At 37.7% G+C, this 26,366-nt stretch overlaps 1 protein-coding gene across 12 annotated transcripts; it reads left to right on the forward strand.

Annotated features, from left to right (window-relative positions):
- The first annotated feature begins 251 nt into the window (after positions 1-251).
- Positions 252-23,870, forward strand: traf3ip1 (TNF receptor-associated factor 3 interacting protein 1). 12 transcript variants are annotated; one of them, XM_032567438.1, is made up of 17 exons: positions 252-509; positions 2,788-2,856; positions 3,793-3,954; positions 5,674-5,802; positions 5,927-6,280; positions 6,375-6,425; positions 6,542-6,562; positions 6,798-6,821; positions 6,943-7,015; positions 7,287-7,310; positions 10,361-10,445; positions 10,880-10,966; positions 11,699-11,834; positions 11,912-11,948; positions 12,029-12,105; positions 21,183-21,400; positions 21,691-23,870. In XM_032567438.1, exons 1-17 carry the CDS (start codon positions 387-389, stop codon positions 21,854-21,856), a joined length of 1,836 nt encoding a protein of 611 aa, XP_032423329.1. In that variant the 5' UTR covers positions 252-386; the 3' UTR covers positions 21,857-23,870. The 12 variants fall into 12 exon arrangements, with proteins under 12 accessions (XP_032423329.1, XP_032423331.1, XP_032423330.1 ...); XM_032567440.1 differs by having other exon boundaries at positions 11,699-11,828; positions 21,691-21,880; XM_032567439.1 differs by having other exon boundaries at positions 7,290-7,310; positions 21,691-21,880.
- The last annotated feature ends 2,496 nt before the right edge of the window (positions 23,871-26,366 follow it).

Raw genomic sequence — 26,366 nt, forward strand, 5'->3', positions numbered from 1 at the left:
AGAAAAATAGTTTAGTTTAATAAAATTTTCTACAGTGAGTTAATATGCATCTGGTCTTTTTGTATAGTAGTCTAAAATTGATGTGAATAATCCCCACCAAACCTGCAGCCGCAAAAATGCGATAAAACCCAACATTTGTGCCGCTGCATAACATTTTGGTCATCACTAAAACCTTGTTAGCTAGCTGTTAGCTGTTGCCATAGCAATAGAATACATTGCGAGCTTAAGCGCTTTACGCATGCGCACTTTTCATAGTAGCGATGCACTGTGGGATTTCTGTGTATTGACATAGCAACCGGGCCAAGGAGCCTCCGCCGCGAAGTATTTTTGTCCGGATTAGTTTTTGCCTCAAACTCGTTGCTGGAAGTACGCTTTCCACCGCTGCCATGAACGCGGCGGTGGTGAAAAAGACTCAGGACACGCTGGGAAAAGTGATAAAGAAACCCCCGCTGACGGAAAAACTGCTTTGCAGGCCGCCGTTTCGGTACCTTCACGACATCTTCAGCGAGGTGAGCCTCTAACGGCGAAGACATGTTCACAGCTGAATGAGGCGACCACGGCATCTTTAGCTAACGGGTCTTATTCGAATTCACAGAGAAACAGCTTATTCGGTGGCTAATAATAAGTTAAACGTACCAGTTAGCCTGCATTAAACAGCGATAGCGCTCTGGTAGATATCAGTTGTAGCACGAAAAGCAAGTAAGACATTGCATTCCCCAACCAAACCAACGTTTATTGGTTACATTTATTTAATGTTTATTTAGAAACATTTAACTGTTGAGTTCCCCATGGAGTCATCTGCTTGTTGCTTTAGTTCTCATTTTAGCGACGTTACCCAGTGGCTAGAGGCACAACCTGGACCCTGGCAAGGACAAACTACTTAGTCCGCAGATGGATAACTGCTACTCTAACACTGAGTACGGCAGTCTCAGTAATAAGTCAGCTAAAGTAGTCTGGGCTGTTTACCCATGTCACGGTGGCAACCCTGATGCTCTGCAGCTTATTACAGCTGGACTGTTGGGTAATGCAGATTTACGTTGAGCTGCCTGAATCGCATGAAACGTTGCAATAGAAGATTTGACTTAAGAATGTCAAGTAAAAGGACATTTTGTTCTTAAGAGATTTAAAAGGGAGTTGCAGAAGCAAATGAGATGGATTAGCAGTGCTTGCCAACAACTGATGGTGTCATTCGGGACATTTTACTTTGGAATATCGTCTCTGCTGCCTGGAAATTGAGCTGTTAGACATAGACAGATTTTATTGTCATTCAATTGTACATTTCAAAATGTACAAATTGAAAGAAATGTCATGACAGTTATGACAGTCACAGCTTTCAGTCAGAGGCCTCTTTACATTCGTTGCAAGTCTGACTTCTACAGCAAATCCGTCCTGCCCACAGCCTCACCATCTACAATGACTCTTTAAAGCTGCTTTGATGATATGAGTAATAATATTTAGTTTCCCTTTGGGATGAATAAAGATTTTTTAAATTGAATAAGATTGAGAGGGAATGTTAGTGAACAAACGGCATCACGGAGACCAAGGACAGCAGACAGGGATAAGTTATAAAACAAGGCAAACATTGAGAAATACGTTGCCATTTCCCAATGCCATTTTTAATTTACACACTTCTATTATCATTGTCCAATCCAAGATGCTTAGTGACTACAGCTGCTTGGCTATTATTTCGTAAGTTAAAGACCAGGATCAGTTAACAAGCGCCACAAGATTTTAGTATCTTTTAGACCGCACATCTTAAAGCTAGTTTTGCTTTTGGGCTCAACGTGACAGCTTTTAGTACTGTTTATACAGAATGGAGAGTGTATCATGACATACATCGTCTCAACTTAAATGCTTAAATTCAGACTGCACTTAATAGGAGCTAAACTAAGAACAGTCCTCTTTAACATGAAGTGTCATACATAACCAAGTCAGTTGCATTCTTGAGGTGAGACATTCCTCTCAATCATCACCTGTAACATAGTGTTATATTTCACTGTAGGTTCATGCATATTAGATTAAGGTCAACATTCCTGTAAGTGCTTCATTTACTTTGATTGGCAGGATATCCTGGACCCGATTCCATTTTAGAGGCATGATTTTTTTACATTGCATTTTTATTTTAATTATTGCTCTCACTCAAATCTATATTGATATATTGTTGTATTATTAATAATTTTAGCAACCATTCACTGTAGGAGGAATTTGTTCTTCTTCATCCACTTGTGAGATACAGGCTACCTGGGTCAAAGTGCTCTAGATTTGTTTTCTTTTGTCCCAAGTGCAATAGAGGAACTCCATCAGTCAGCCAGTGTCTCTATGGTGTTTTAGTAGCTCTATATCATTTTCCCTAATTTAACAGTTATTCCACTGAAATGTTTTTTGCCTATTTCTGAACCGTTTTGTGGCAGAACATGGTCAGGTTGCTTTCACTGCTACAAATAAAAAGGTCAGTGTTGAGAAACATGTTTGGGACCAAAAACCAGTTGATTCTAATTCCCTTTTGGGTCGCTACAGTGAATCATTAGTCTCCATTTAGTTCTATTGTCTGCGTTCTCCACCCTCACGTCAACTAACTTTATATTTTACCACATCCATAAATCAAATTTTTGGTCTTCCTCTCAGCCTCCTCCACTGAGGCTCCAACCTCACCATCCTTCTACTGACTTAATCATCGTCTCTCCTCTGAACATGTTGATTGATGGACAAAAAGATGTTTTAGATAAAAGTCTCTAAATGTTCTCAGTTATAAAATGATCTGAGCTTTTTTGTTCTTCCAACTTCCAGGTTATCAGGACCACTGGTTTTATGAAAGGCCTGTATGAAGAAAATGAGATGAAGTCAGATAGTGTCAAGGTAAGCTGGTTGTCCTTGGCTGTTTTTCTGTTACTCTTCAGCTACATCTAATATATAGTATTCGGTTTTATCATGCGCTTATCTAGTTTAAGCCGGTTTATGTGCTAACTTAATGTTTTGTTGAGCAACTTGGACGTTTGAGATTCCCCTGCTGTTTCACCGATCTGTCTCTGTGTTGAGTAACCAAACACGAGTGAGAAGCCTGGCAGTGAAGCGCAGAGTGTTTATCGAGGTGTCAGAACTCAGGTCTGCCATTTGCAAGTTGATCCTCGATTAGGAAAGGATGCGTAGAGGCTGCACCAGCTTCTCACCTTACCTTAAATTAATGCTGATGTGTTAGTTGTTCTAAACTTGACCAGGAATCACATTTATTGAGCAATTTATTAAAATGCCATTCTTTATTTTTTTATATTCAAAGTTTTCAATAATTCTTCATGCACATTTGTTCTAAATACTTTTTTAGGTTAGTCAGAAATGAAGCTAGTTTTACAACCAAACATTTACATTTTGGGTCAATCCAGTTGATAGTCACAAAATTTTTTAAATCAGAATAAGTATAACATGACCTAGATATCTTCATTTAAAAAACAAGACAATTTTACTGATTATTACAGTTATAACAATGTGTCTAATATGTATTTATTGTTAAAGCATTATTGAAAGCAGTGATATAAAGTAGACAAGCGTAGGAAAACAGTGTCCGGAGTGCTGTTAAGCTCTGCTCCATTCATCTGATCGGTTTTTGGCATCTTATTAAAAGATTTTTTTTATCCATAGAAACATTTTGATCGGATATTAGTTCAGTTTTTAAAGCTTTGGGAAGCCTGATAATAATAAGCAACTCATTGCTGTTGCTGAACAGGTGCAATAATAATAACATAAGCTTTCTAATTAATGTCCGATAATGTTTTTTGGTCATGTTTTGTTTTGTTGTAGGACAAGGACTCTAAAATGGCCTATCTTCAGAAAGCAATAGATGTTGTGATGTTGGTGTCTGGTGAACCTCTGGCAGCAAAGCCAGCACGAATTGTTGCTGGTCATGAGCCTGAGAAAACCAACGAGTTGCTTCAGGCCATCGCCAAGTGCTGCCTCAACAAGGTATGTCTTTCTGGGAAATCACTCAAATGTGTTCAGTTTCATTGTTCGTCTACTAATGAGCTGGACGTCGTTATTGAATCACCATTTTAAAAATGTGGGTTTTATTTTTCACTGTTTGAGAATACAGTCCAGCTAGCTGAGGGAGTACGGTAAAATAACTTAATTGAACCCTGGAGACGGTGTTAAACAGAAGAGCTGATGCCCCGAGGATAGCTGATCTTTAATGTGGATGTAAACAATTCTTGGTGTTTCAGGTCGGTTCTTTTTTAGAGCTTATGCAATAATCAAGAAAAACTACATAAAAGATGGGAAATACATTAAAATAATAACATTAGGGCGTGCCGTGGTGGCGTAGGGGACCCATGTTTGGAGACCTTGAGTCCTCGACGTGGCTGTCGTGGGTTCGACTCCTGGACCCGACGATATTTGCCGGATGTCTTTCCCCCTCCCCTTCCCCGTTTTCTGTCAGCCTACTTTCATATAAGGGACACTAGAGCCCACAGAAGACCCCCAGGAGGGGTAAAAAAAAAAAGAAGAAATAATAACATTAAAATTTAGGAATGAAGGAAACTGTATGCAAGATGTAAATTTGAAACAAATAAACAGCTAATAAATCATAAACATTCAGGTATCTAGCATGCTTTGTTAGTTTTTAGCTTCTTGAGGTCTAGTTGAATGCTAAACACTGACATTATTAAACACACGCAAAAAACAAACACACAGAAATCAGCATAAATACATAAGACATGTTGTATTAATCTGAGTTTTTTCAGTTTATCAATTAATCTGTTTTGATCAACTGTACCAAATGGGCCACTGAAAATATCTATTAACAATGCTAATTTTACTAAAATGAAATATGGTGTAACTTAGTCTGGCTGCGGTGCTTCAATTCATAGCTTTAACATTGGTTATGTTTTATAACTCTATGTAAGGTCCTATGATCTAGAAATTGTGGATGTAATTGTAGAAACAAACAAAAGTTCACCGCAGCACAAATTATTGTGGAGTTTGGTTATTTTAGGATTTGATTTAATGAATCCTGGAGTGTCAGTGGAGCAGTTCTGGTGAGGTTCATTGTGAAAAAGCAGTGAAAGGAAAGTTTATTCATCGCTGCTACTCCCTGTCTGTGTGTGTGATGTGACCTGCTAACCCATGGTTCAACAACAGCTGTGTGAGAGGAATTTGAGAATCAGGTGAAACAATGTGTTTACTGTGATTTTTAAATAATATAGATTTTAAAAAAAATTTAGATTAAGGTATTTCATGTCTTCTTTTTTTTTACTCCAAATTATCTGTACACTGACATGCAACTATTTCGTCTGATTTTATACGTTTTTGACATTTTTTTACCGTTTTACCGCTTTGAAGTTTGTTGGTTTTTCTACATTTATTAAATTTTTGCATTTATTGTGGCCAAAAAATGCTACTTTACTTTGTTACCTAGCAACAACAAGCTTCTAATAAATTAGTTAGCCCAACTAACTTAGTAGGGTTAACTAATTAATCAGTTAATTAGTTAATTAATTAGACTAATAAATTAGTTAGCCTTAAGTTAAAAAGTAAAACTATTACATTCTGTGGCATTATACAATTTTTTTGATCCCTGATTTAATTTTTAAATGCGTAGGAACAACCAACAATGTTAGGAATTATTCTCCCTCATTAACCATTTTTTCATGTACACCTTACTTAAGGGAGTTCCCTTTTGCTTTACAGTTGTCCAGTGATGAAGCAGTGAAGCGAGTTCTTGCAGGAGAAAAAGTGGACTTAAAGACCAAAGGGAGCACCTCCAGATCTCAGGGCAAGGAAAACAGGGATGGAAAGGAACGGCAGCCGGATAAGGAAGTGAGTCCCCTCCCTGTTAAAATATTTTTAAAAAATGTATTCAGTGCTCACCATCCTACCCAGATATTACAATAATTTATCTGAAGCACATTTAGCATTGTTTTCTGATGCCTTCAATTTTCAGGAAAAGAAAAAGATAGAGCGAAGTGGCAGCCGGGAGCATAAGGATCCGAACCAGGGCAAAGAGCAAGAAAGCCGGCAGAGAGACAAAGAAGACCACCATGACCATGAGCGCACAGAGAGGCATCACCGCAGTGAGAAGGACCACCAAGACAAGAGCCGAGAGCAGGAACGAGAGCGAGACAAAGGACGGGTCAGGGAGAGAGATCGAGACAGAGACAAGGAAAAGACCAGGGAGAGGGATTCTCACAGAGACAGAAGCCAAGACAAACGAAGAGACAAAGACCGAGAGAGGGAAGGAGATCGAAGCAATGACTGGAATGAAAAAAACAGAAGTGGGGAAAGAGAAAATGACAAGGTTTGGCAGCCATACTTAAGCAAATTTTCAATTGAGCAAATAAATTCAGTAGCTCACGTGCTCCGCGCGTGTGTGTGTGTGTGTTTACCATCAGGCCAGAGTGTCAGAGAAACCTCAGCAGAAAGCAGCCAAAACTGTGCCAGCAGTAAGTTCTCTCCTTTTATGGTAGATTGCTCACTTTTCATGTTTACATTTTGGAAAAATAATTCAACTTCATTAATTCAAAAAGGTGATAAACCTCTCATCACTTCTGTTTTTAAGGATCTAAAACCAGTTGAAGAGGTAACAATGTTTACAGAAATGAATGTGTTTGTTGCACGGCTTTTGGCTAGTTTTTTTTTTTTTTAGCTAGTTTTCTTTTTTTAATGTGCTATTATATTAGGGGTTTTTTTTGGCTTTCAGATAGTTTTTTTGCCGTTTGTGCTCAGTGCTGTAGCAGCTTTCATTTTAACAGATTAACATGATGGTTTTGTGTGTATGATTCAACTAAAGCCATATTACTGTGCTCTTTGTTCAGCCCACAGATGTAGTAGAAAACCAGGTAGGAACATAAAGATGCTTTGTAGAAGTAGAGCAGAGTAATTTAGAAAAGAAGTCACATAACATGCTTTATCAGAATTCTATAAAAAAACAGATGTTTTCTTTTTTTTCTTGTTTTACAGTTAGGTAATCCAGCTAGGATACCCCGGCCCTCGTCTGCCAAAGGTCAGAGGCAGAAACCCAAAGTTGAAAGCGGTAAAGGCTTTGAGAGCTTTATTCCAAATACGCACATATAACTTATTTTAATCAATCTAGACTCTATGGGATTGTATAGAGTTACATTGGGTTACTTATCTGTTGGCAAAATCCATAATACATAATGTTATTGAATGGAAATGAATAAAGGGATTCTGCAAACATGTTTTTCTATGGATGATTTGAAGACCCACGTTATGCTAATTATGTCTCTGTTACCTACTAAAAGAGATACCTTGGTATGTTATGACTTTTCATTTGTTCCTTGCAGCAGATGAGTCTGACAGTGAAGGAGGTAAGTGTTTTCTCGATAACATGGACTTCCTTCTCATCATTAAAGAATAATGTTTTGTATCTGTGAAACAGACACAAAAGCACTTAAACCAATTCCAACTTAATTGGAATTGGTGTAAGTTCCTCATAAAAGTGACTATACCTTTTGAATCTGTAAAAAAATTTTGATGTGTGTAGGCCTGTCACGATAGCAAATTTTGCTGAGCGATTAATTGTCTCAAAAAATTATTGCGATAAACGATAATATTGTCTGAAGACCTTTTTACACTGATTTAATGGAAATGACGTAATAATGCAGGCGATTTCCTGCCAAAGATGGATACACTTTATTTTCAAAAGAATATTTAACACTGGAGCTGATAAACAAAATAAACAAAACAACCAAAAACAAAATGGATTCTCAGTCTCCATTAACAAAAAATGTACTTGATAAAAACTAAACAACATAAAGCCAAAGTGGAAATAAATACTGCATTCAACCAAAAGAGTGCAGATTATGAAGTCTGTATAATATGTTGCCCTTCAGTAATAATTAGATTTAAATAGAGAAGATGGGCACATCGACTACCTGATGCAATAGTTCACACTACACGATTTTTTGCTCCTATTTTTCCCCTTATGACAATCTTAGACCTTTGGTCTTTCTAAGATTGTGTGGTGTGTTACGGTAGATCGTCGCTGCCGCTCCGATCTAAATCAGGGGTTTTTCTCCAACTGGGATCTTAACGCAGCCTGTTGAATGTGACAGGTAGCCAATCAGAAAGCGCGGATTCTCCTCTGTGTTTTCTGAGGGGAAATTACGTCGGGGAATCCCAAACAGCTGACAGGCGCAACCCGAAGTCCAGCCGACGTGGAAACAACATTAATGTTTATTCAACATGCAAAGAATATAGAAATGACAAGAGGAGGAGTTGGAGCGAAATTGCTACCGCAGTTGATAAACCCGGCAACTTTTCAGCTGTTCTTCGTTAACGTGACATAAATAGGTTCTAATGATTTTCATTCAGGCAGGACTTTACGCTGACACTAGCCACATGCATTGCAGGTAGATTGTAGTAAAGCATTGATTAATGCCTGGTTTTAAAATTAGTTCACTGAACTTGTAGCCATTATTTTGTGCCCATTGTTGGACACCACACGGCAGGAACGAACCTGATCGAACCGTTATACCTAGGATTTCTGTCGGATAATGTGTGGCCTCAGGTTTTAAAAATGGGCCGACAATCGCCCGACAGCTCTAAGATCTGTAGTGTGCGCTGGGCTTTACACTAAGGAAATGAGGAAGGGAGGAGTCAGTGGAGAGCACCGGAGTTGAGCCTTTTTTCATTCGGTGTCATCAACAGAAAGAGAAAAAGGCCGGAAGAGACGATAATGCCGATAATTGAAATGACGTCGATAGTTTTAATTTATCGTACGATTAATCGATTTATCGTTTATCGCGACAGGCCTAGATGTGTGTGTGTTTTAGATAAACCAACACATATTATCTCATAGTTGGGAAGCTGAAGGAAAAGTACATACAACCCTTAAAAAATATGGAATTCTTTTTTATTTAGATCTAAACTATTTCATTTCAGCTTTAAACTTCTCCACAGTGTTTGCTGATTTCTCTGGTCTTCATGATGCTGTTTAATATTTTTTGATAGATCTCTAAAACCTTTACTGAACAAATGTGTTTATTTACTAAATATAAACTTATGAAGGTATGTGGTTGCACTGATGTGTTTTCTTCAGAATACCATAATGAAAGGGGCTAAATATAAATGCAACCACGATTTTCAGATTTTTAAAAATATAAAATCTAAAAAAAAACAAACATTTATTTTCTTCTACTTCACATTTATGATCTACTTTGCTGGTTTAAATCACATAAAATTCCAATACAATGCTCTGAAGTTTTGGGTGAAATGTGACAAAAGGTGAAAAAAGCTCCAGGGTTATAATTAGTTTTGCCAGATTGCGCCGACTCGCATCTCTCCTGTTCAGTAAACCGAAGAAGTCAAACTTGATGATATCTCCTCATCTTCAAGGAAATCCTAGCAGCTATGATAATTACTGCCTTTTCTTTGCCAACATACTGAGCAAGTCAGTCAGGTTTTATTTGTAAAGCAAAGCGTTAAACACAAAGTCACGCTGCCTGGGCGTTTACTGGTCCAACGTACCTGTCCAGAACCAAACTGGGCTGGGTGTGTAGTAGAACAGAGGGTAATAGAGTTTACAAAGCAAACAGAAACCAGACAGTCTGCAGTGAAAAGTAGTTTAACCTGTTAAAGGTACATGAATCTCATTAACTGGTATTGTGTTTCAATATTTTGTATTCATAATGTGGAAAGTAGCCAAAGATTTAAAGAATGCTCTATATTATCACTATGTTTGATCTTGTCTTATATTTTTCCCTTTTTTCACTTTGATTAACCTGAATGAGAGTTGGTGGGTGTGGTCAGATAAATCTTGTCCTCCCACTTTGAGTACGTCAAGTCTGTCGATAAAGTGGCAAAACTGTAACATGAGGAACACGCCCTCATCCTTATTGTAGTCTTAATTTCACTGTTGAGTGAAACAATAATAGCCAAACATTACAAAAAAATAATTTATTTATCATAAGCTCTCAATTATATATAAGAGCTTATTGATAATCTTAATGCTGTTGGGAGGGTTGTTGCTTTTTTCTTGTTTATACAAGAAAAATTATTGGAAAAGCTCAATAATAAAAAGCTGAAAGATGTGTAAAGGTGCAGGGAAAATAGCCAACTCCTCAAAAATTTCTCCACCAAGTTTGTCTTGTTTTTTTTTTTTTTTGCTGTAACCTCCCTACAAGTTTTTCTACAAATGTAGAAATCTAGTAGTGAATCAAGAGTTCAACTCCTGTAGACCCCTGGTGGGGTCTACAAGGTCATACATTTAAAAATTTGCAGAGTTTTAGAAGGAATTAAATGGGATCATTAAATTAGTAAGACTTTGTTAGAGTTGTGGTTTTAAGGATTCTAATCAAGGGTTTGGTCTCTCTTTTCTGTCCAAATTGAATCCCTTCTTTTCTTTGTCCACTCACAGATGGAGACGTTCAGTTAGTCCAGAGAGCCATCCCTCAGGAGAATGGAGACTCTGAAGAATCCTCTGTGCCAGACAAGACTGTTAGGTGTGTACAGTCAATATTTACTGGATCTGGAACATTAACCAATGGACTTTGCTTTACCCTTTAAGTTCCAAAGTCTAAATGTGGTCATTCGTCTTATTGTTGCATTGATATGAACAATAAAACATTTACATCCAGATTTTTCCAGTTCTTACTTTACAGGTTGAAAACTTTGGAAGTCCTCTTCCTTTGCCTGACTAATCACTAATGATTGGCCTGTTTAGCTGCTGTAAAACCGCAACTGTTATTAATATTCTGACTGTTGGCGGGCAGAGCCGTCATCCTCCTGATGTCTGGATCCTTCTGACATCTGGCAGATCTCACACACGTTTCCGTGTTGTTGTGCTCAAAATAAGCTGTGAAAATAACAGCTCATAAAAAGAAAACCTGCTGTTGGTGTTTTTTTAAATACTTTGTTTGCGGTTTTCATCCCACAGGCGAGTTGCTCGGCCGAGCAGTGCCCGCCCTGCACCTCCTCGAGTCAGGAGACAAGAGAGCAGCGCTGACGGGACCCCAGCTGAGAGGTGACCTCATCGTTCCAATTACTGAATGTTTGTCCCATTATGGTGCCTTGTAAAAGTATGCGCACCACTTGAATCTTTTTCACATTCAAAAAAACTCCCAACGCTTTTAAAAAACAATTATTCTGCTGAACATACACCTGCAAGTCATTTGTAGTATTTATCTAGCTGTTTTTGTAATTGATTATTCTGACGATTAAGTCAATCTTATTTATATAGTACATTTCATCAACAAGGCAATTCAAAGTGCTTTACGTCATAAAAACATTAAACCGTCATCAATTATGAAACAAGCAATAAACATTACACGTTGTCAAATGCCATTATCAAAATCATCAATCAAACACACATCAGATATGATGATCAATGTTTCACTTGTTACTAATCGAAGGCAACTCTAAACAAGTTTTTTTTTTAAGGAATTTGGTGTTTCAGAGGTTTTGTTGTTTTCTGGAAGTTTCCTTGTGGGGGGAAAAAAAAGACAGCTTACATTTATCCACTACTTTTGCTTTGTTTGTTGTATACAATATCAATAAAACACATGAAAGTTTGTGGTTGTCACATAAGAAATGTGAGAAGTACAAGACATATGAATCTTTTTTGCAAAATGCAAGGTTTGTTTGGCTTGTACTGTCCTTGACTTTTGTCCAGTTTGAAAACTTTTTAGCGAAACAATTTAGACTGAACTTATTGCACTGATTTAAGCCAGTTCTCAGTACGACTCTTGTTTTTAAGGCTGTCGAGTGCCAAGCCCGCAGCTCCCATTATATTGGACGGGAAGAGAAAGTCAGACGATGAGGAGGATGAAGACGAACAGTTCCTAGTGATGGAGGCCGTCACCCCACATCCAGATTCTCCTAAAACAGTGAGAGTGGGTGACATGATCATTCATCGGTGTGATTATGAAGTTAAAGTCCAGAAATGATCATCAATATTTGTTTGTGACAGGAAGCTGCACATGAACTCGATGCTGATGAAAAACATGGTAAGTGATTTAACTTCTTTAGTTCTTGAAGAATTACAAACCTTTTGCTTTTTGAAACTGAATTTTGTCCTCTAATGCAGGTGGACTCGTGAAAAAGATCCTTGAAACAAAGAAGGACTACGAGCTGACTCCGTCCTCATCAAAGTCTAAAGAGCAGGTTGGTATTTCAAACATTACATTTTTCAGATTTCCACTAGAGGGCAGTATTAGCCAAGTTCTGTCTGGACGAGTCCTGTGAGCCTTTTCTTTCTGGGAACTTTGTTCCCTGGGAACACTATTTTAACCACAGGCCCTGGTGCAACACTGGCTTTTATCAAAAGAAAGATGTAAACAAATGGAGTGAGGAGGTGGAGGTGTAATTGCGGTGCCTCTAAACCACAAAAATGTTCCCCTTCAGTGAAGGTGAAGGGCTAATAACCAGGCTAGCAGCCATGGCCCCTTGCAGACCACACACACTATTGATCCACACATCTAGATGTCTGGAACAAAAATGAGTTGTTTGCAACATTTCTGCTATTTAAAATTATTCAGCTTAGCAAGGTTCTCTGCTCAATTAGGAAGCATCGTAAAGCATGGGAGAAAGATTTTAGAGCATTTTTTATTTTTTTTTAAATCCTAATGGATTCTAAGTCCATGTAGCTAAATTTCGTCTTTTGCTTGAACCAGTTATTTACAGACCTAGTAAAGATGTGTAGAAAGCCTTCGACTAAATTTAATGCCACAGGATAGTCTCACAATGAAACAGCTGGAAAATTCAAACTTTAATTTGGTTACATATAAGGAAGAAAATCACACATTATAATAGCAAAGAAAGATCTTTGAATGTTTCTTGTTACATAATCTCTCTAGATCCTATGCTCTTCCTTATTTCTTTTGTTCAACTCAAAAGTTTTGTTCTGGTGAAACATTTCTATGTTAATTCATTTTAATTTTCAATCTGCTGGACCATGCCCACAGCATCATAGATCCTCTACCCTACTAAACAGTGCGTTTCTACTTAAGTTTTGTTAAAAAGCTTGATCTAAGACTTATGTGACTCAAACCCAAAGCTCCAATCGCATTGATCAAACTCCACGTTTGTTTGTTATGTTAGAGTGAAAACGCCTCTTCTTGATATTGCTCCCACACAGATGGTTGATATGTATAAAGGCTCTTGATCTGTGTCACATCGTATTTATAGATTCTCCCTGTATGATACTCTTGAGTAGCAATATCACCATATTGAGATGAAAATAAATGCAATTAAAAAGAAAATTGTATAAAAATATTAAACTTATATATTATATTTTTTAGTTTCCCCCTTTTCTGGAAATTCTTTTTTGAACTGCAAAGATTTTAAGAAAGACTCATAATGAATTTTTTATTTGAATTTCTTTCTTAGTTTTTATTTCATAAGTCACCATTTTATTTCTATTTTTTAGGTTTCAAAAATAGACATTAAACTTTCAGGAAAAGAGTCTTCCCCTCCTAAAAATGTCTGTATTTATGGAAAATTGTGGAAATCCTATGCTGATTTTTCCATTACAAACAGAAATATTTTTGCAATAGAGTATTATTTAAAAGGTTTACATTTAAAAAATTCTATTTCTATAGTTATTAAGAGTGACTTTTTTCTCTGAAGCTGCAAGGCTGAGAGGGAAAGCAGACAGCTGTGGAAGCAGACAGGGCTGCTCAAAAGGGAACAATGCAGCAGCTGTAACACCGCAAGACATTTTCCCAGAACATGTCTGACACTGCTTGATATCCGTTGTAGTTTGCAAGAGAGATACATTTGTGGTTGCTGCGCCCATCACATTTAATGACCACAAAGAACAGATTTAATCTCACAACCAATGATTTTCCTTTCTTGACAGTGTGAACGTGATGGAAGCCAGAAATATAGAATAAACATTCTACGTTTTAGTTTTCAAGTGGTTATTGGACAGAAGATTATATCTTTCTGTCATTCTGCTCTTTGTAGAGTAACAGAAATATATGAAGCCGATGCAAACAAAACGTAATTGAGCTTCAGCCGCATTGTGCAAATTCTAGGAAGATTAGTGTTTCAACCCTGTATGCATCTTTGTCAGAATCACAAGTGAGCACAGCAACAGTGCAAGTAATCACAGACCACCTGGCACAGGTGTATGAAATTTATTGGAGACACAACAAAGTCATGCCACAACAAATTTTCCTGGACAGTAAATTGAAAATAAACTTTCACACAATAAAAAATTAGGTAAACATACCAATAACCACTAACAGAAGGTCGTATACCAAAAGTAAAACAACAAAAATATCTATCTTTTTACCAATATGAGGGAAAACTAGCAGAAAAATGGCAGACAGTAATGTAGCAACAACATGAGAGAAAACATGACAGATATTTTATATGTTATGGTGACTTTAGGTGGTTAAACAGTAATTTGCGATTACCTGCTGGCAAGTACCAGCAATAGCAACAATTACCTTGATAAGAAAATGCATTGGGCTCCTTTAGTTTTCACACCATGACTGTTCATGTTTTTCCATTTTTAAACAGCCAAATTAGTCTAACCTGTAGTGGTTTTTGAAATGTTAAATATAAATATGAAATATAATTTTAAAAAATATAAAAAACTTCAGTTATTTGTAGGATTTAAGGGTTCCAGTAATTGTGGTGTATGGTGGGATTTTGTAAAAAAAAAAAAAAAATTTGCTAACAAAATTTTTTATATTAATGAAGGCCTATTGTATTATTGCTAGCACTGTTTATAGATTACCCTCTGTACGCCAGAGAAAGTGCTCTTTCATCAATATTTGGAGTATAAAAGCGTTTGAAGCTTACAGTTTGGTCTGAGCTCCGCGGTGTGAGGCGGTGTATGCTGTCTGAGTTGGGTGGTCCCCTTCACTGGAGCATGATGCCCTGCATCCCATCCTAGCTGACCACCCTGGCTGTGATGGATGAAGTGTTTTGAGCTGTCACTCATGCAGAAAGGCCGCTGATCTATTTCTTCCTAACAGCGACCTCAGACAACATCACTCGTAACTTGCAGCTGAAGCCAGCGAAGCGTAGCCAGCGGTAAACTGAAACTGCTCATCGGAAATTTATGGACTCAGGATTGAAAAGTTGTGTGCGTTAAATGTTGTTTATGTGCAGCTCACGAGCTCAATTGTAAGTTCAAACTCATACAGACAAAGCAGCTCTTTGAGTAACATGAGCACAGCTTTCTGAAGATTATCCTAATTTCCTCAATTTTTGGTGCCTTCAGGCCTTGGATTCATAGTGTTCTGAAGGTCTGAAGGTCCAGCTTTCTGCAGGTACATCCATTTATAGGAGCCGGTTGTTTAGTCCATCCCTCAGCCGCTGCTGCCCTTGCTTCGTCAGCTGTATAAAGAACTATAATGACTTCCTTCCTGACATGAAAAAGCATAGAGGTCAGCCTAATGGACCTCTGCCTTTCCTTTTTTATATTGTAATCACAGTGAAACACAAAAATGTAAACTCTGAGCTTCCCCTTTTCTCTTTGATTTAAATGATTTATTTCTAAAATGCTGATGTTTACAGAACATGTGTATGTCTAACCAAATCTGGGTCTTTATTTTATTTTTTCCATTTGTGTCATTAGAAAATCCCTTAGGTTTAAACAGTTGCCTGGTTACATTTTCCTCTTGCTCCTTCACTGTATGGGTAGCTGGAGGATATTCTGTATATTTATGGGTTGACCCTCATCCCAACCCCTCAGCAGCCTTGTATATTATTCCAAGATAGTTCTCCTTTTATTTTGACACAGTTTCCCTTTTGCTACAGCTGCGTTTTCATTGGAATTTTTTTGTATTCTTTTTTTCTTTTTAATTGCCTCTCTCCACCGGTTTTTCACCCCATCAAATTAGCCTTGATGAAGGTCTATAATGTATAAATAAACGGTGTGGCATTCAAATGGATGGCTGTTGAGTGAGAGTCACGGAGGAGAAGGGCCAGGATACTTTCTGCTGGATTGTCAAGAAAATAAATACTCCTCTCTGCAGACCTCTGTGTCTTCATAAACATCCAGGTTTTTTATGTGGAACCATAAGGAAAAGACCCAGTGGTATTGGATTTTTGAGGGGCTATATTGACTTGCTGGAAGAATTGTTTTCTGCTATAGGAAAACCTACTTCAAATCTCTTGATATTTTTTTTAACTTTTGTTTCTTTAGATAGTTTCTCTTGTTTGAGTGCTTCATAGTTTGGGATTTGTTAAGAGATTCCTTGTTCACCCCAGATGTCAAAAGGTTGATCTTCATTGTCTCCCCAGGGGGCTACTGTGACCTTAGAACAACATCCTGTAACCTCAGTGCTCCTTTCCTCACTTCACTGACTTCGAGCTATTTTTATTATCCAGTTAGCTTTTTTTATGAAAACATGGCACATAAACAACACTCTGAGATCCTTTCAAAAATAATTTTCTTCAGGATAAAAACTCTTTAACTCAAAACTACACTAGCAGCAAAAATAAGATGCTCCTACTTGCTCCTGAAATATAACGCATGGTTTGCGCTTCCTTCATCAGCTGTGATGATCTTAAACTGTCTGTACTTACTATTGTGACATGCTCTTCATTTGTTAACTTTCTTGCTTTTCCATTGTTTTTCCATCCTTGTACTTGGGTTAAATTCAAGAGACATGTCATCATCTTTATGCCCAAGAGAACCCAGGAGTGATGATGCTGCATTGGGAACGCCAAACTCTGGCATCAGTACAGAGCCCAATGGCCACCCAACGAAAGTATTGATAGCAAAATCTCCAGCTCAAATATGAGTTCCTAAAGTGAAGATTGATGTAGCAATTTATCCTGTGGTGAGAAGAAAGTCGAGAAAAAAATTTATCTGAGAGCAGTAGCTTGGAGAACTGACAAACCGACTTCCTACAGAGTGACTTAAAATCACTATAATGTATCCAGGTTGCGTATAAATCACCGCAGTTGTAAATAACCACTTGCGACAGCAGCTTTAGTTTAACACAGTGGAATTCTATCAACTTTCAGACAAACATTATAGTTTTGCCTCTGGCTCTGACCGACATTCTCACTCTCATGTACACAGACATGCTTGAGAACCTTCCTCACTAAAACTTGCAACTCAGTGATTGTGTAAGTCTCAATTTTCTCCACTTAATGCAGTCTGTATTTTACTTGAGAATTCACCTGCTCTAAAGTAATGTCGATTTTAAAACGTTACTATGAGGTGGCAGTCACCACACACACTCTATCATTTCATTAAGTTTCCAACAAATACTTTCTTCCTTGACTTTCTTATTTATGAAAACACTCCATTCTATGATTGTCGTGAGAGAGTTCCATTACAGATGTTATCATCCATGTTGGTGCCTTCCTGTTTTTAAAGAGCACGACTTCAGACAAGTTTTGTGTCAGGGAGTTGTTTTTTAAAAATTGCCTATCATCTAAAGTGTGATAATAAATTCACTTTAAATTACAATAATTAGAAAACATAAATGAATGGTTGTGTGCAGTTTAAATTTCTCTAATTTTTTTTGTTTTCCCAGTTAATGGTACCCAAAAGGTTGCTGTAACGTCAACGTTTTTCTCTGCTTGAAAGCCATTTTTCTTGTCAAAGAGTCTTTGTAGAATGTTTTTCTTTCTCCCAGAAAATCCCCAAAAGCAGTCCATAAATCACATTTTTAGGACATATTTCCTCGTGAAGCAAATTAGGCATGTGATGACAGGAGGAATTTCCTATTGAATTGTACATCTTGTGTTATACAGTTCCCCTGGAAAAGACGTAGAAAAAAAAGTTTAAAATAAACTAATTTTGTCGTCTCACGGTGAAAGCTCCAGAATAATCCAAGCTTGGTTTTGGCACATTTATTCAGTGGAGGAAAAAATTGTTTCTAGATAACTGGTGCCACACTTATTGGCATCACTAACAACTCATATAAAATTAATGTAACCGAAATATTTTTTATAGACATGCTTTGCTTTTTAAGTTGACCTGTATTTCTGACCATGGCACCCTGTTTCCTTGAAGTTTAAATATGACAGAAGACATTCTAGCTACTGCTTAAAATTAGAACGACATGAGAAGTAGTCATTTACATTAGTAAAATGTGTGTTTGTCTAGATGAGCCTAGATAAAAAATCTTGATCCTGATCCATACTAATAATTTTGAAAGTCAATCTCTCGGTGCAATCTGCTGGTGTTTCCTTAGATTGAAAACAGTTTTTAAAAAAATAATTTGAACAATAAATTGAACTTGACTGCACTATTTGATAAGTAGGATAAATTAAAACTTATGTATGATTTGATTGAATTCTTTTGCTAAAAAGTGCCTTGAGATGACATGTTGTGAATTGACACTATACAAATAAATTGAATTGTATCCAGTCAGAATGTCTCTAACACAGATATTGCTCTAATATAAAGCTTACCTCTAATTGACTGACTGATTTATTTTTATAGTTCTTAATAACATCTAATTAAGGTGACTGAGGCACTTCACTGTAAACATCACAGTAAAAATCACATTAAAAGAAAGAAAACGAGTAATAAAATATATTACCATGCTACATTCATCTAGTAGTGAAGAACTGTGCAGCATTTATTGATGAAGTCATGGAAGCAGGAGAAAAAATAGCCTACAACAGCATTACTACAGACATTGCACAGAAGAAGTAGTTTTGGGTGTTTGCGAACACAATCAGTTGTTAAAGTTTATTTTCATTTGTACATGCCTCGTTTTAATCAGAATATTTTTTCTTATTTTTTCAATATGATATTTCTCATCTCCAGTGCAGTGGAGGATCTGTCATACTGTGGGCTGTTTCTCGTCCAAAAGCCATGGGTGCCTTGTTAGAGCAATCTCATCATGACCTTTTTGGGGTTCAGTCTTTCAAAAAATTATTTCAGTTTGAGATTATCCATTCAAGTTGAATTAACTGTAAGGCTCTTTATCCATTTTTACCATTTTTGTTTTATTTTAATTTGTTGGGTGGCCATGGTAAATTTTACCTAAGCACTAAAAGTACTGATCTGTAGTCTTGGTGAGAAAAAGAAAAAACACAGGGTGCACAGGTCTCACAGACCCTGACAGAGACTTACATGGCGCTGTGATTTACATCTACCAAGACGCACTGAGCACGATCAAGAGCTTATGTTTTCACACCAAGTTTTTTATTTTCCAGCAGAGATTCAGAGGAGGGGGAGTTCAGAGATGGGGGTTGAGTTGAAACGCCAAATAGACTGAAGCCGCGGGTCCCGTCTGGGGCCCTGTAGACCTAAAACCACAGCTAGACCGAATGAGGCATAGAGTGTTTGTGTAGCTGCAGGGTTCGCGGCGCCCAGTGGAAAGCCACCCACCTTGCTGGGGGACCACTGGGCTCAGGCATTGCAGCCCTCACACTCATGAGCCCCATTGAAAGCGTGAGGCCTTCGGAAGCCTGTACGTGCTTCCTAAAAGAGACTGAAGTAGTATTGTTTGATGTTGATGCTGCAGTGTGGTCCTGTCTGCTGAGGCTTGCTCAGATTAGTTACTGAAGCTGTCTGGTTTAAGGAGGAGAGAAATGGCTTGATAAGGATTTCTGTTTCCCTGCTATGACCCAAGCAACATCTTTGGCACCTTAGTTTACACCCTGCTTCAGTCTGAATTCTGCACTCTAATGGAGACAGGTGTGGAGCCAAACAATTCAGGGTCTTGGTTGAACTTGAAAGGAGGCATAAAGTGTAGCTGTTGTTACTCAATACTGTAGTAAAATAACCCCACTGCCACAGTCTGTTACTAACATAAACAAGACCAAGACTGCAGGTGGGGGTTATGTGTGTTCATCTCAGGCTCCAGTGGGTGTTTGTAAGTAGGTGGGCACGTGCGTGTGTGTGTGTGACTTTAACTTTGCATTGCTTTCACATACACACCTACAGGTCTTACAAAGTCCAGCTGAGCAAACATCCTCAGGTTTGCTCTGTGAAAAGGGTATTCCCTCCCCCCCTTCTCACCATTAAGGAACCGGGTGTAATTGGGATACACCGCACGCCATGGACTGGAAACCTTCAACAACCAGTTGTCTCCATTGGCCAACAGCATGTTTGATCTTTATATATACAACTAGCTTGGTAGAATTCCTTAATAAGTTTGACCTTGAAGTTGCAAAACCACAAAATCCAACCATGCCTTGGTTCTGGTTCTGGTTCTGGCCTTCGAGGCTGTGCTGGCAAAGAGACTTTTATGTTTTGGTCTAAAGGAACAAGAAAATTTTCTCTCTTCTTTTAGCTGCCTACATTAACTACTGTGTGTTATTAAGCCATGTCATAGAGAAACATTTTCTTCATTGGTCTTTTAAAACTTTTCTGCTTAAGGCAACTAAATGTCCTGAAGAAGTGTGTGACGTGACAGGTTGGCTATGGTGAAATCAAACATTTATGATTGTTTTTGTTTTCTGTTTGACGTAATGAGTGGAATATACAGGTTGTTATTCTAACTTATAAAAGACATTTCTATAAGTCTTGTCTAAGTCCTTGGTTTACCAGTTGATATTACCCTTTTCCACTGGCACTTAGCAGCGTGTCTCAACTCAATTCTATTCTATTTGTGTGGTTTTCCATTGCAGCTGAGTAGCAGCTCTAGTGGTTGTCATATAGTTGGGTGGTCCAAATCCAAATCAAAGCTGTTTTTTTCTCTAAACCTCCCAAATTACATCAGTCGGAAATCAGAAATTCACGCTAAATCAGCAAATTAGCATGCTATTTTGTATATTTTCAAAAATATTGGGTTTACGTGATGCTAAATCCTACCTGCAGGTGGCAGTATTTCTAACTTTTTACTACACTACTGTCTTGTCAATATTTTAAAAATTTTTAACAGTTCTATGGGTTTTATCAATAAATTCTGGCACAACTGGTCTTAATGTGGCCCAAAATAAAAATTAGTTTGACACCCCTCCTGTAAAGAATGAACTCTTACCATGTAACCAATACCAGTGAAAAACTCTAAGTAGAGCACCGTCAACCCACACTGAGAAGATGCTAATGGAAAAAGTTCCTTGAGAAATTGTTCATAACCTTTTTAATGTTGTCATATTTCAATGAATTTTCTGTGACAGAGCAACACAAAGTAGTTCATAATTGTGATGTGGGAGGATATGATGCACGCTTTCCATTGTTTTTTTTCCAAACCTGAACAGTGGCGCTTCCAAAAATACAGTCATTTACACTAACAGTGTTAGCTATGACTGTAAGTTCATCATCCCTTTTCCATGCTCAAAATATCATCCAACCTCACTTTCAGAACTTGGTGTCCGAAACAGCTCGTAAAAAAGATCGGGAACTGGTGATGAGGGAGATCGACCGGCTTCGCTCCTCCATCCAGATGGTGTGTCGGAGTTCCTTACCGCTTGGAAAGATCATGGACTACATCCAGGAGGACGTGGACGCCATGCAGGCTGAGCTGCAAAGCTGGCGGCGGGAGAATAAGGAACACGCACAGGCCTTGCTACAAGAGCAGAGGTTGGCTTGAGGCAGACACTCATGCTTTTCTTGTTTTTATTAAAATATCAGTGTGACATCATGTTAAAATGTCCTGCAGAGGGAGGTGGGATACTTTAACAAAAGAAACATGGCTCAAAAATATTCATTTCTTCATGGTTCCATGTCCAGCTGCCAAGACATTGTTTATGTTATGGTTTTGTCTTTAATCTAGTCAGATCAGAACTGATAAGTTTCCACAACTTGTTGTTTTTATTTGCTGGTTATTATAGATGAGCCATTGATTGCAGTAAATACTGTTCTCTCCTCAGGATAACAGACCGGGCCGTGGAGCCTCTCAGCGCGGAGCTGGTCGAGCTGGACCAGCTCATCAAGGACCAGCAGGATAAGATTTGTGCTGTGAAGTCCAATATACTGAAGAATGAGGAGAAGATCCAGAAGATGGTAACTGGGATCAACTTTTCCTCCAGAACCTGAGTGACTAAACTGGATAGAAAAAAATGGACTCTAAACGTTGAAAGATGAGCTGTTTTGACTAGAGAGCCGCACTGTGAGGTACAGATTCTGTTTCTGAGGTTTTTAGAATTAAATCAAATGGATCCACCAGGTTGTTTTAAATTGTGCCTTTGTTGAACGGATCTGTGGACAGCTTCTAACTTGGAGGTTTGTATGGATTGGTTTATAATAGCCACGCTAGCTCCATACAGAAAAATATCTTTGTTGTTTCAGTAAGTAAGAAATTGACTGCACATAGGATTTCTGGTCTTTATCAGCTTTCATCTTATTTTCAGCATTTATCTTTATTAGTCTAATTAAACTGACACAGTTTTAGCCTAATTCACGTTCATTAGCATCTTTATCTCTGATCATCTGTCCTCTCATCCCTTAAAATCCCATCGACGTGGTTTTCAGAAAGCATTTTCCCGTCACATTTTCATTCTCTTCTACTTTTGATGCACTGCTGCACTTTGATATTCTCTTTTTAAACTGTAAAGGGGAAACGATGCTTTCTGTAAACGTGGCAGCTAAAGAAACTCCACTTTCTGTCATGAATGAACACCAGCACATTCTGGTTTTGCCACTTCTAGTAAATAAACACATTGAATGTAGCAGTGAGCACAGAAGAGACCTGATTTATGAATTTAAAAAAAACTATAAGGATTACATTTTGCTCCTCTTACGGCCATAACAGGAGCAAAATGTACAATGCTAATAGATTTAAATGAAACAATTAGGCTGTCCTTGATATTGTTAACAAAAATATTTAGTTTTAGTCTATATGTGGATTCATTATGGTTACATTAATGTTCTTGCATTGTGATGTATGTCATGAAAGAAAAGGCAATATCAACATAATATATAATCTAATTTGCATTTAAGCAGTCACCCAATGGTTCTGCAGCACAAAAACCTCCTAAATTGTGCAAAATGTGAACACTTACCTGAATATGCTGATTAGACTAATAAATGAAATCCAGCTGAATCCACTGAGATAATTGAGTCACATTTTATGTTGGAAATTTGAGAAATTCCAGCCTTTTTTTTGAGTAAATTGCAGGAAAGGGTGGCATTTTGGGGTCACAAAGTTTCCATTACAATCGTTAGTCAAAATCTACATGCCAACCAATAGTTTGGAAAAAGACTTCTCTGTCCTACTGTTACTAGAGTAAACGTGAGGCTTGCTAAACATGCCAGGAACTTTAACTGGAACCCTGTGCTTTGTTCAGCTTTTGATTGAGACTTTGAGTTGCTCTGAAATGTTACAGAAGGAGACCAAGCGTTTGATTATAAATATTCTCTTTAGGAGAATAATAATTCCATAATTTATTTATTTTTTCTTCACTGAATAAATTTCCCTAATCTGGATTTGGTTTGGTTGAATGTTTCTAAAAGGTTCAGTGTGAGATAATGCCACGGACTTCAGGATTTTGACATGTTTACCAAATGGGCGATGTGACCATTTATCTGAAAAGATCTGTGACAACTGTGCTGTGAACATGAACTAATTATAACATTTTTACTGATGCCATGGCCTAATACTCACATAGCTAGAAAACAAATGGATAATGCTGATTTAGCTTTTTATGCCTATAAATTTAAGCGTACAGCATGCGACTGTATTAAAGGCACATTTTCCGTTACTGCTCAGGAAAAGGAAACACTAAATTTACATAAACGCTTTATAGACTCAACAATTCAACAACAGCTATTAGATGAAGACTCAGCAGTCAAACTACACAAACAGGTCAGACTTTGTTTTTATAGTACCATTTTGTGACAGGAGTTTTAGTCAGAGAGCGTCTCAAAGGGAAAACCGATAAAGTGGGGACCTGCATATTACTCATAATTACTACATTCACTGTACACTGTTTGTTACATTCTCTCAGTTTACCTTTCAACTGTACATAATGTATATGTTGAGATTGTATCATAGTTTAAATGACTATATAATTTTGTAGTGGAGTGAAATAAACGATCACATTGCAGTAAATGTTTGCCTCTTGTTTATGATTTGCGACAGAGTGGAGTGGAGGTTCACTGCAGCCTGTTAGTCAGAGCGGCCTTAATGAGAGGCTTTGATTGTTCAAGTCAACACAAATGAAGTGGTGATGGACAGGACTGTTATTTTGAACATTTCTTGTAAAGGTTTTATTACCTTCTGTCACACTGCAAGAAAGTGATTTTCTCTTGAGGTCTCATAAACATTCAACCTTTCTTTTTCAGCAGCTGAACAACAACGGTTTTGTTTTCACCCTCTATTAGAAAATAAAGCAGCAGCAATGTGAAAAAGGTGTTTTTGCGGATTAGGACAGATTTTTTTTCTCAGAATCCCCAGAAAAATCAGAATTATAGTATTAAAGTCAGAATTCTGAGGGAAAACAAAGTTGGAGTTCCATGGGGGGAAAAAAGAAAAAACAAATTCAAGAAAAAAAAAATAGAATTGAGATTAAAGTCAGAATCTCCAGAAATGTCAGAATTCCCAGTAAAAAGAGACCCCCAGAGGGGCCATACACTCACTTGTGACTGAGGTGTGCCTTTCTAGTATCAGGTTGGACTTCAGAACCACCTTAAATCTCACATTTGGCAAATTGAACAAGGTGTCAGAAACAACTGTTTTTTTTTCACATTGATGTGAGAGAATCCATGATGTGAATCTTCTGCAAACCACTATGAAACTAGTTTGAGATGAGTAGAGCTTTGTGACAGTAGTCATCAGACAATGGCTACGTAAAGGGTTGGAACAACACTGTAGTAGACGGTGGCACAAAGCAGAACGGATCTGTTTTCATCCTGTATACACTGAATTGTAGAGTGAATAGTAGCCTCAGTTTCCTGACAGCAGTGGGATAAACTGACCAGGCTGCATTACTGCAGATCTTTTCTTCTAGATTGAAAGCCAGTTGCCACGCCACTGCATCATTATCCCAAAGTCTTGTCCTGTTTGTGTGGAGTACAGTCAATGAAAACAATGAGGAATCATTCAAACAGTAATCTTTCAGCTCAGCATTTCTTTTCCGCCCCCTTTTCTACACAAAGCCAGATCCCTGCAGGCAGCCTGTCCAGTTATGGGGCCGCCTGGCTCCACTGACTGGGGCGTTTATTTTTAGAGCTCCACCACGGTCCAGTGTCTGTCATCAGGCTGCATAAAGCTACAGCTGCATGCCTCCATCTGTACTCACTATAACAAAGATGGTGAGCACTGCACTTCAAGTGCATTTATTTTACACTTACAATTAGACCAACTTCCTTGTAAAGTTAACCTCAACCTTTTAAAAATCCTTCTTCTTTTATCTAATTCCATCTCTTTAGCTCTGGCTCTGACCACTTTTGCAAGGATTTAATTTATCCTAAAAGGCTCCCTAAACCTAACAGGTTATTCAATGTTTATTTGTTGCATGAAAACATACATGTTTTTGTCCTCCTCCTTTAAAAAGACAGTATAGATTTTGGCTCAAAGTTGTTGCTGCAAAAAAAAGCAAAATAAAACAAAAAAAAACTGGACAGATAATAGAAAAGAAACAGTTGGTCAACAAGCACTTGTTACCATTGGTTTGTTTTTTCTCTAGTTGTGATTAATTTATCTCATACTGGTTTGCTGAAGTCTCAAAGCCTTAGACATGGGACTTTGTGACTGCTTAAGATGTTAATGAAGCAGAGGAGTAAAGAAGATGCTCTTGGTTTTCTGTTAAATTCTCTTCCTCATCTCTATGTGCAACAGCACAGTTTCCAGAACACAGTCAGCTTTTTTTTATCAGCTTGTTCAGCTTTTTTACTTCCCAGCTTCAGATGTTGCTACCCTAACTGCAGATGAGATTTCACTCACAAGATTTATTGATGGCATGCAGCATCTTGGTGCGAGGCCTGAAGAACCTAAAGACTGAACAGGAAGTACAGTTTTCTCTTTTGCTTTCTGATCCTTTTCCATAGAGCATTAAATGGCCCAAATAATAATGGTTACGACCTCGTCTCTTTCCTGGAAAGAGTCGTTGAAAGATTTACAGCTGTGACTAACTACATGTACTCTGTTTTTCATCCTAATGTATCTAGTTTTTTCTATGCATCTCGGTTCTGTGGGGTTTTTCCTCAGTGTTTGGTTTCAACCTACTTACATCACCAGTTGGCTTAGGAGATTTTTCTTGCATTGCAAAAAGCAGAAAATGTGCAAAATTCTAAGTACAGTTGAAATAAGACAAAACTAATGTGCAAGTAACTTTTCTGCAACATGTGAGTTTGTTTTAAGTAAGTAATTCCTGAACATTAATGGAAAAGTTTGAGTTCCATGGGAAAATATCTTGTTATAAGTGAAACAATCTGCCAGTGGAACTAATACTTTTTAAAAAGAATATTACTGACTTATAATAAGCTCCTATATTTTGCATAAAAGTTACATGTGAAAAGGTTTTGTCTTATTTCAAGTGTAATAAGATAATTTGCCTAGAAACTAGATCAAAATACTCTGCTGTAAGGGGTTTTTTTCTTCCCACCA

Source organism: Xiphophorus hellerii, chromosome 7 (assembly GCF_003331165.1).
Source record: "Xiphophorus hellerii strain 12219 chromosome 7, Xiphophorus_hellerii-4.1, whole genome shotgun sequence".
In the NCBI taxonomy this organism is placed as follows: Eukaryota; Metazoa; Chordata; class Actinopteri; order Cyprinodontiformes; family Poeciliidae; genus Xiphophorus; species Xiphophorus hellerii.

Bases quoted from the DNA above. Each gene is read 5' to 3' on its own strand.
- traf3ip1 (XM_032567438.1), top strand. From the start codon at position 387: ATGAACGCGGCGGTGGTGAAAAAGACTCAGGACACGCTGGGAAAAGTG. The intron at 2,857-3,792 runs GTAAGCTGGTTG...GTTTTGTTGTAG, and splicing joins TGAAGTCAGATAGTGTCAAG to GACAAGGACTCTAAAATGGC. The intron at 6,281-6,374 runs GTTTGGCAGCCA...GTTTACCATCAG, and splicing joins GGGAAAGAGAAAATGACAAG to GCCAGAGTGTCAGAGAAACC.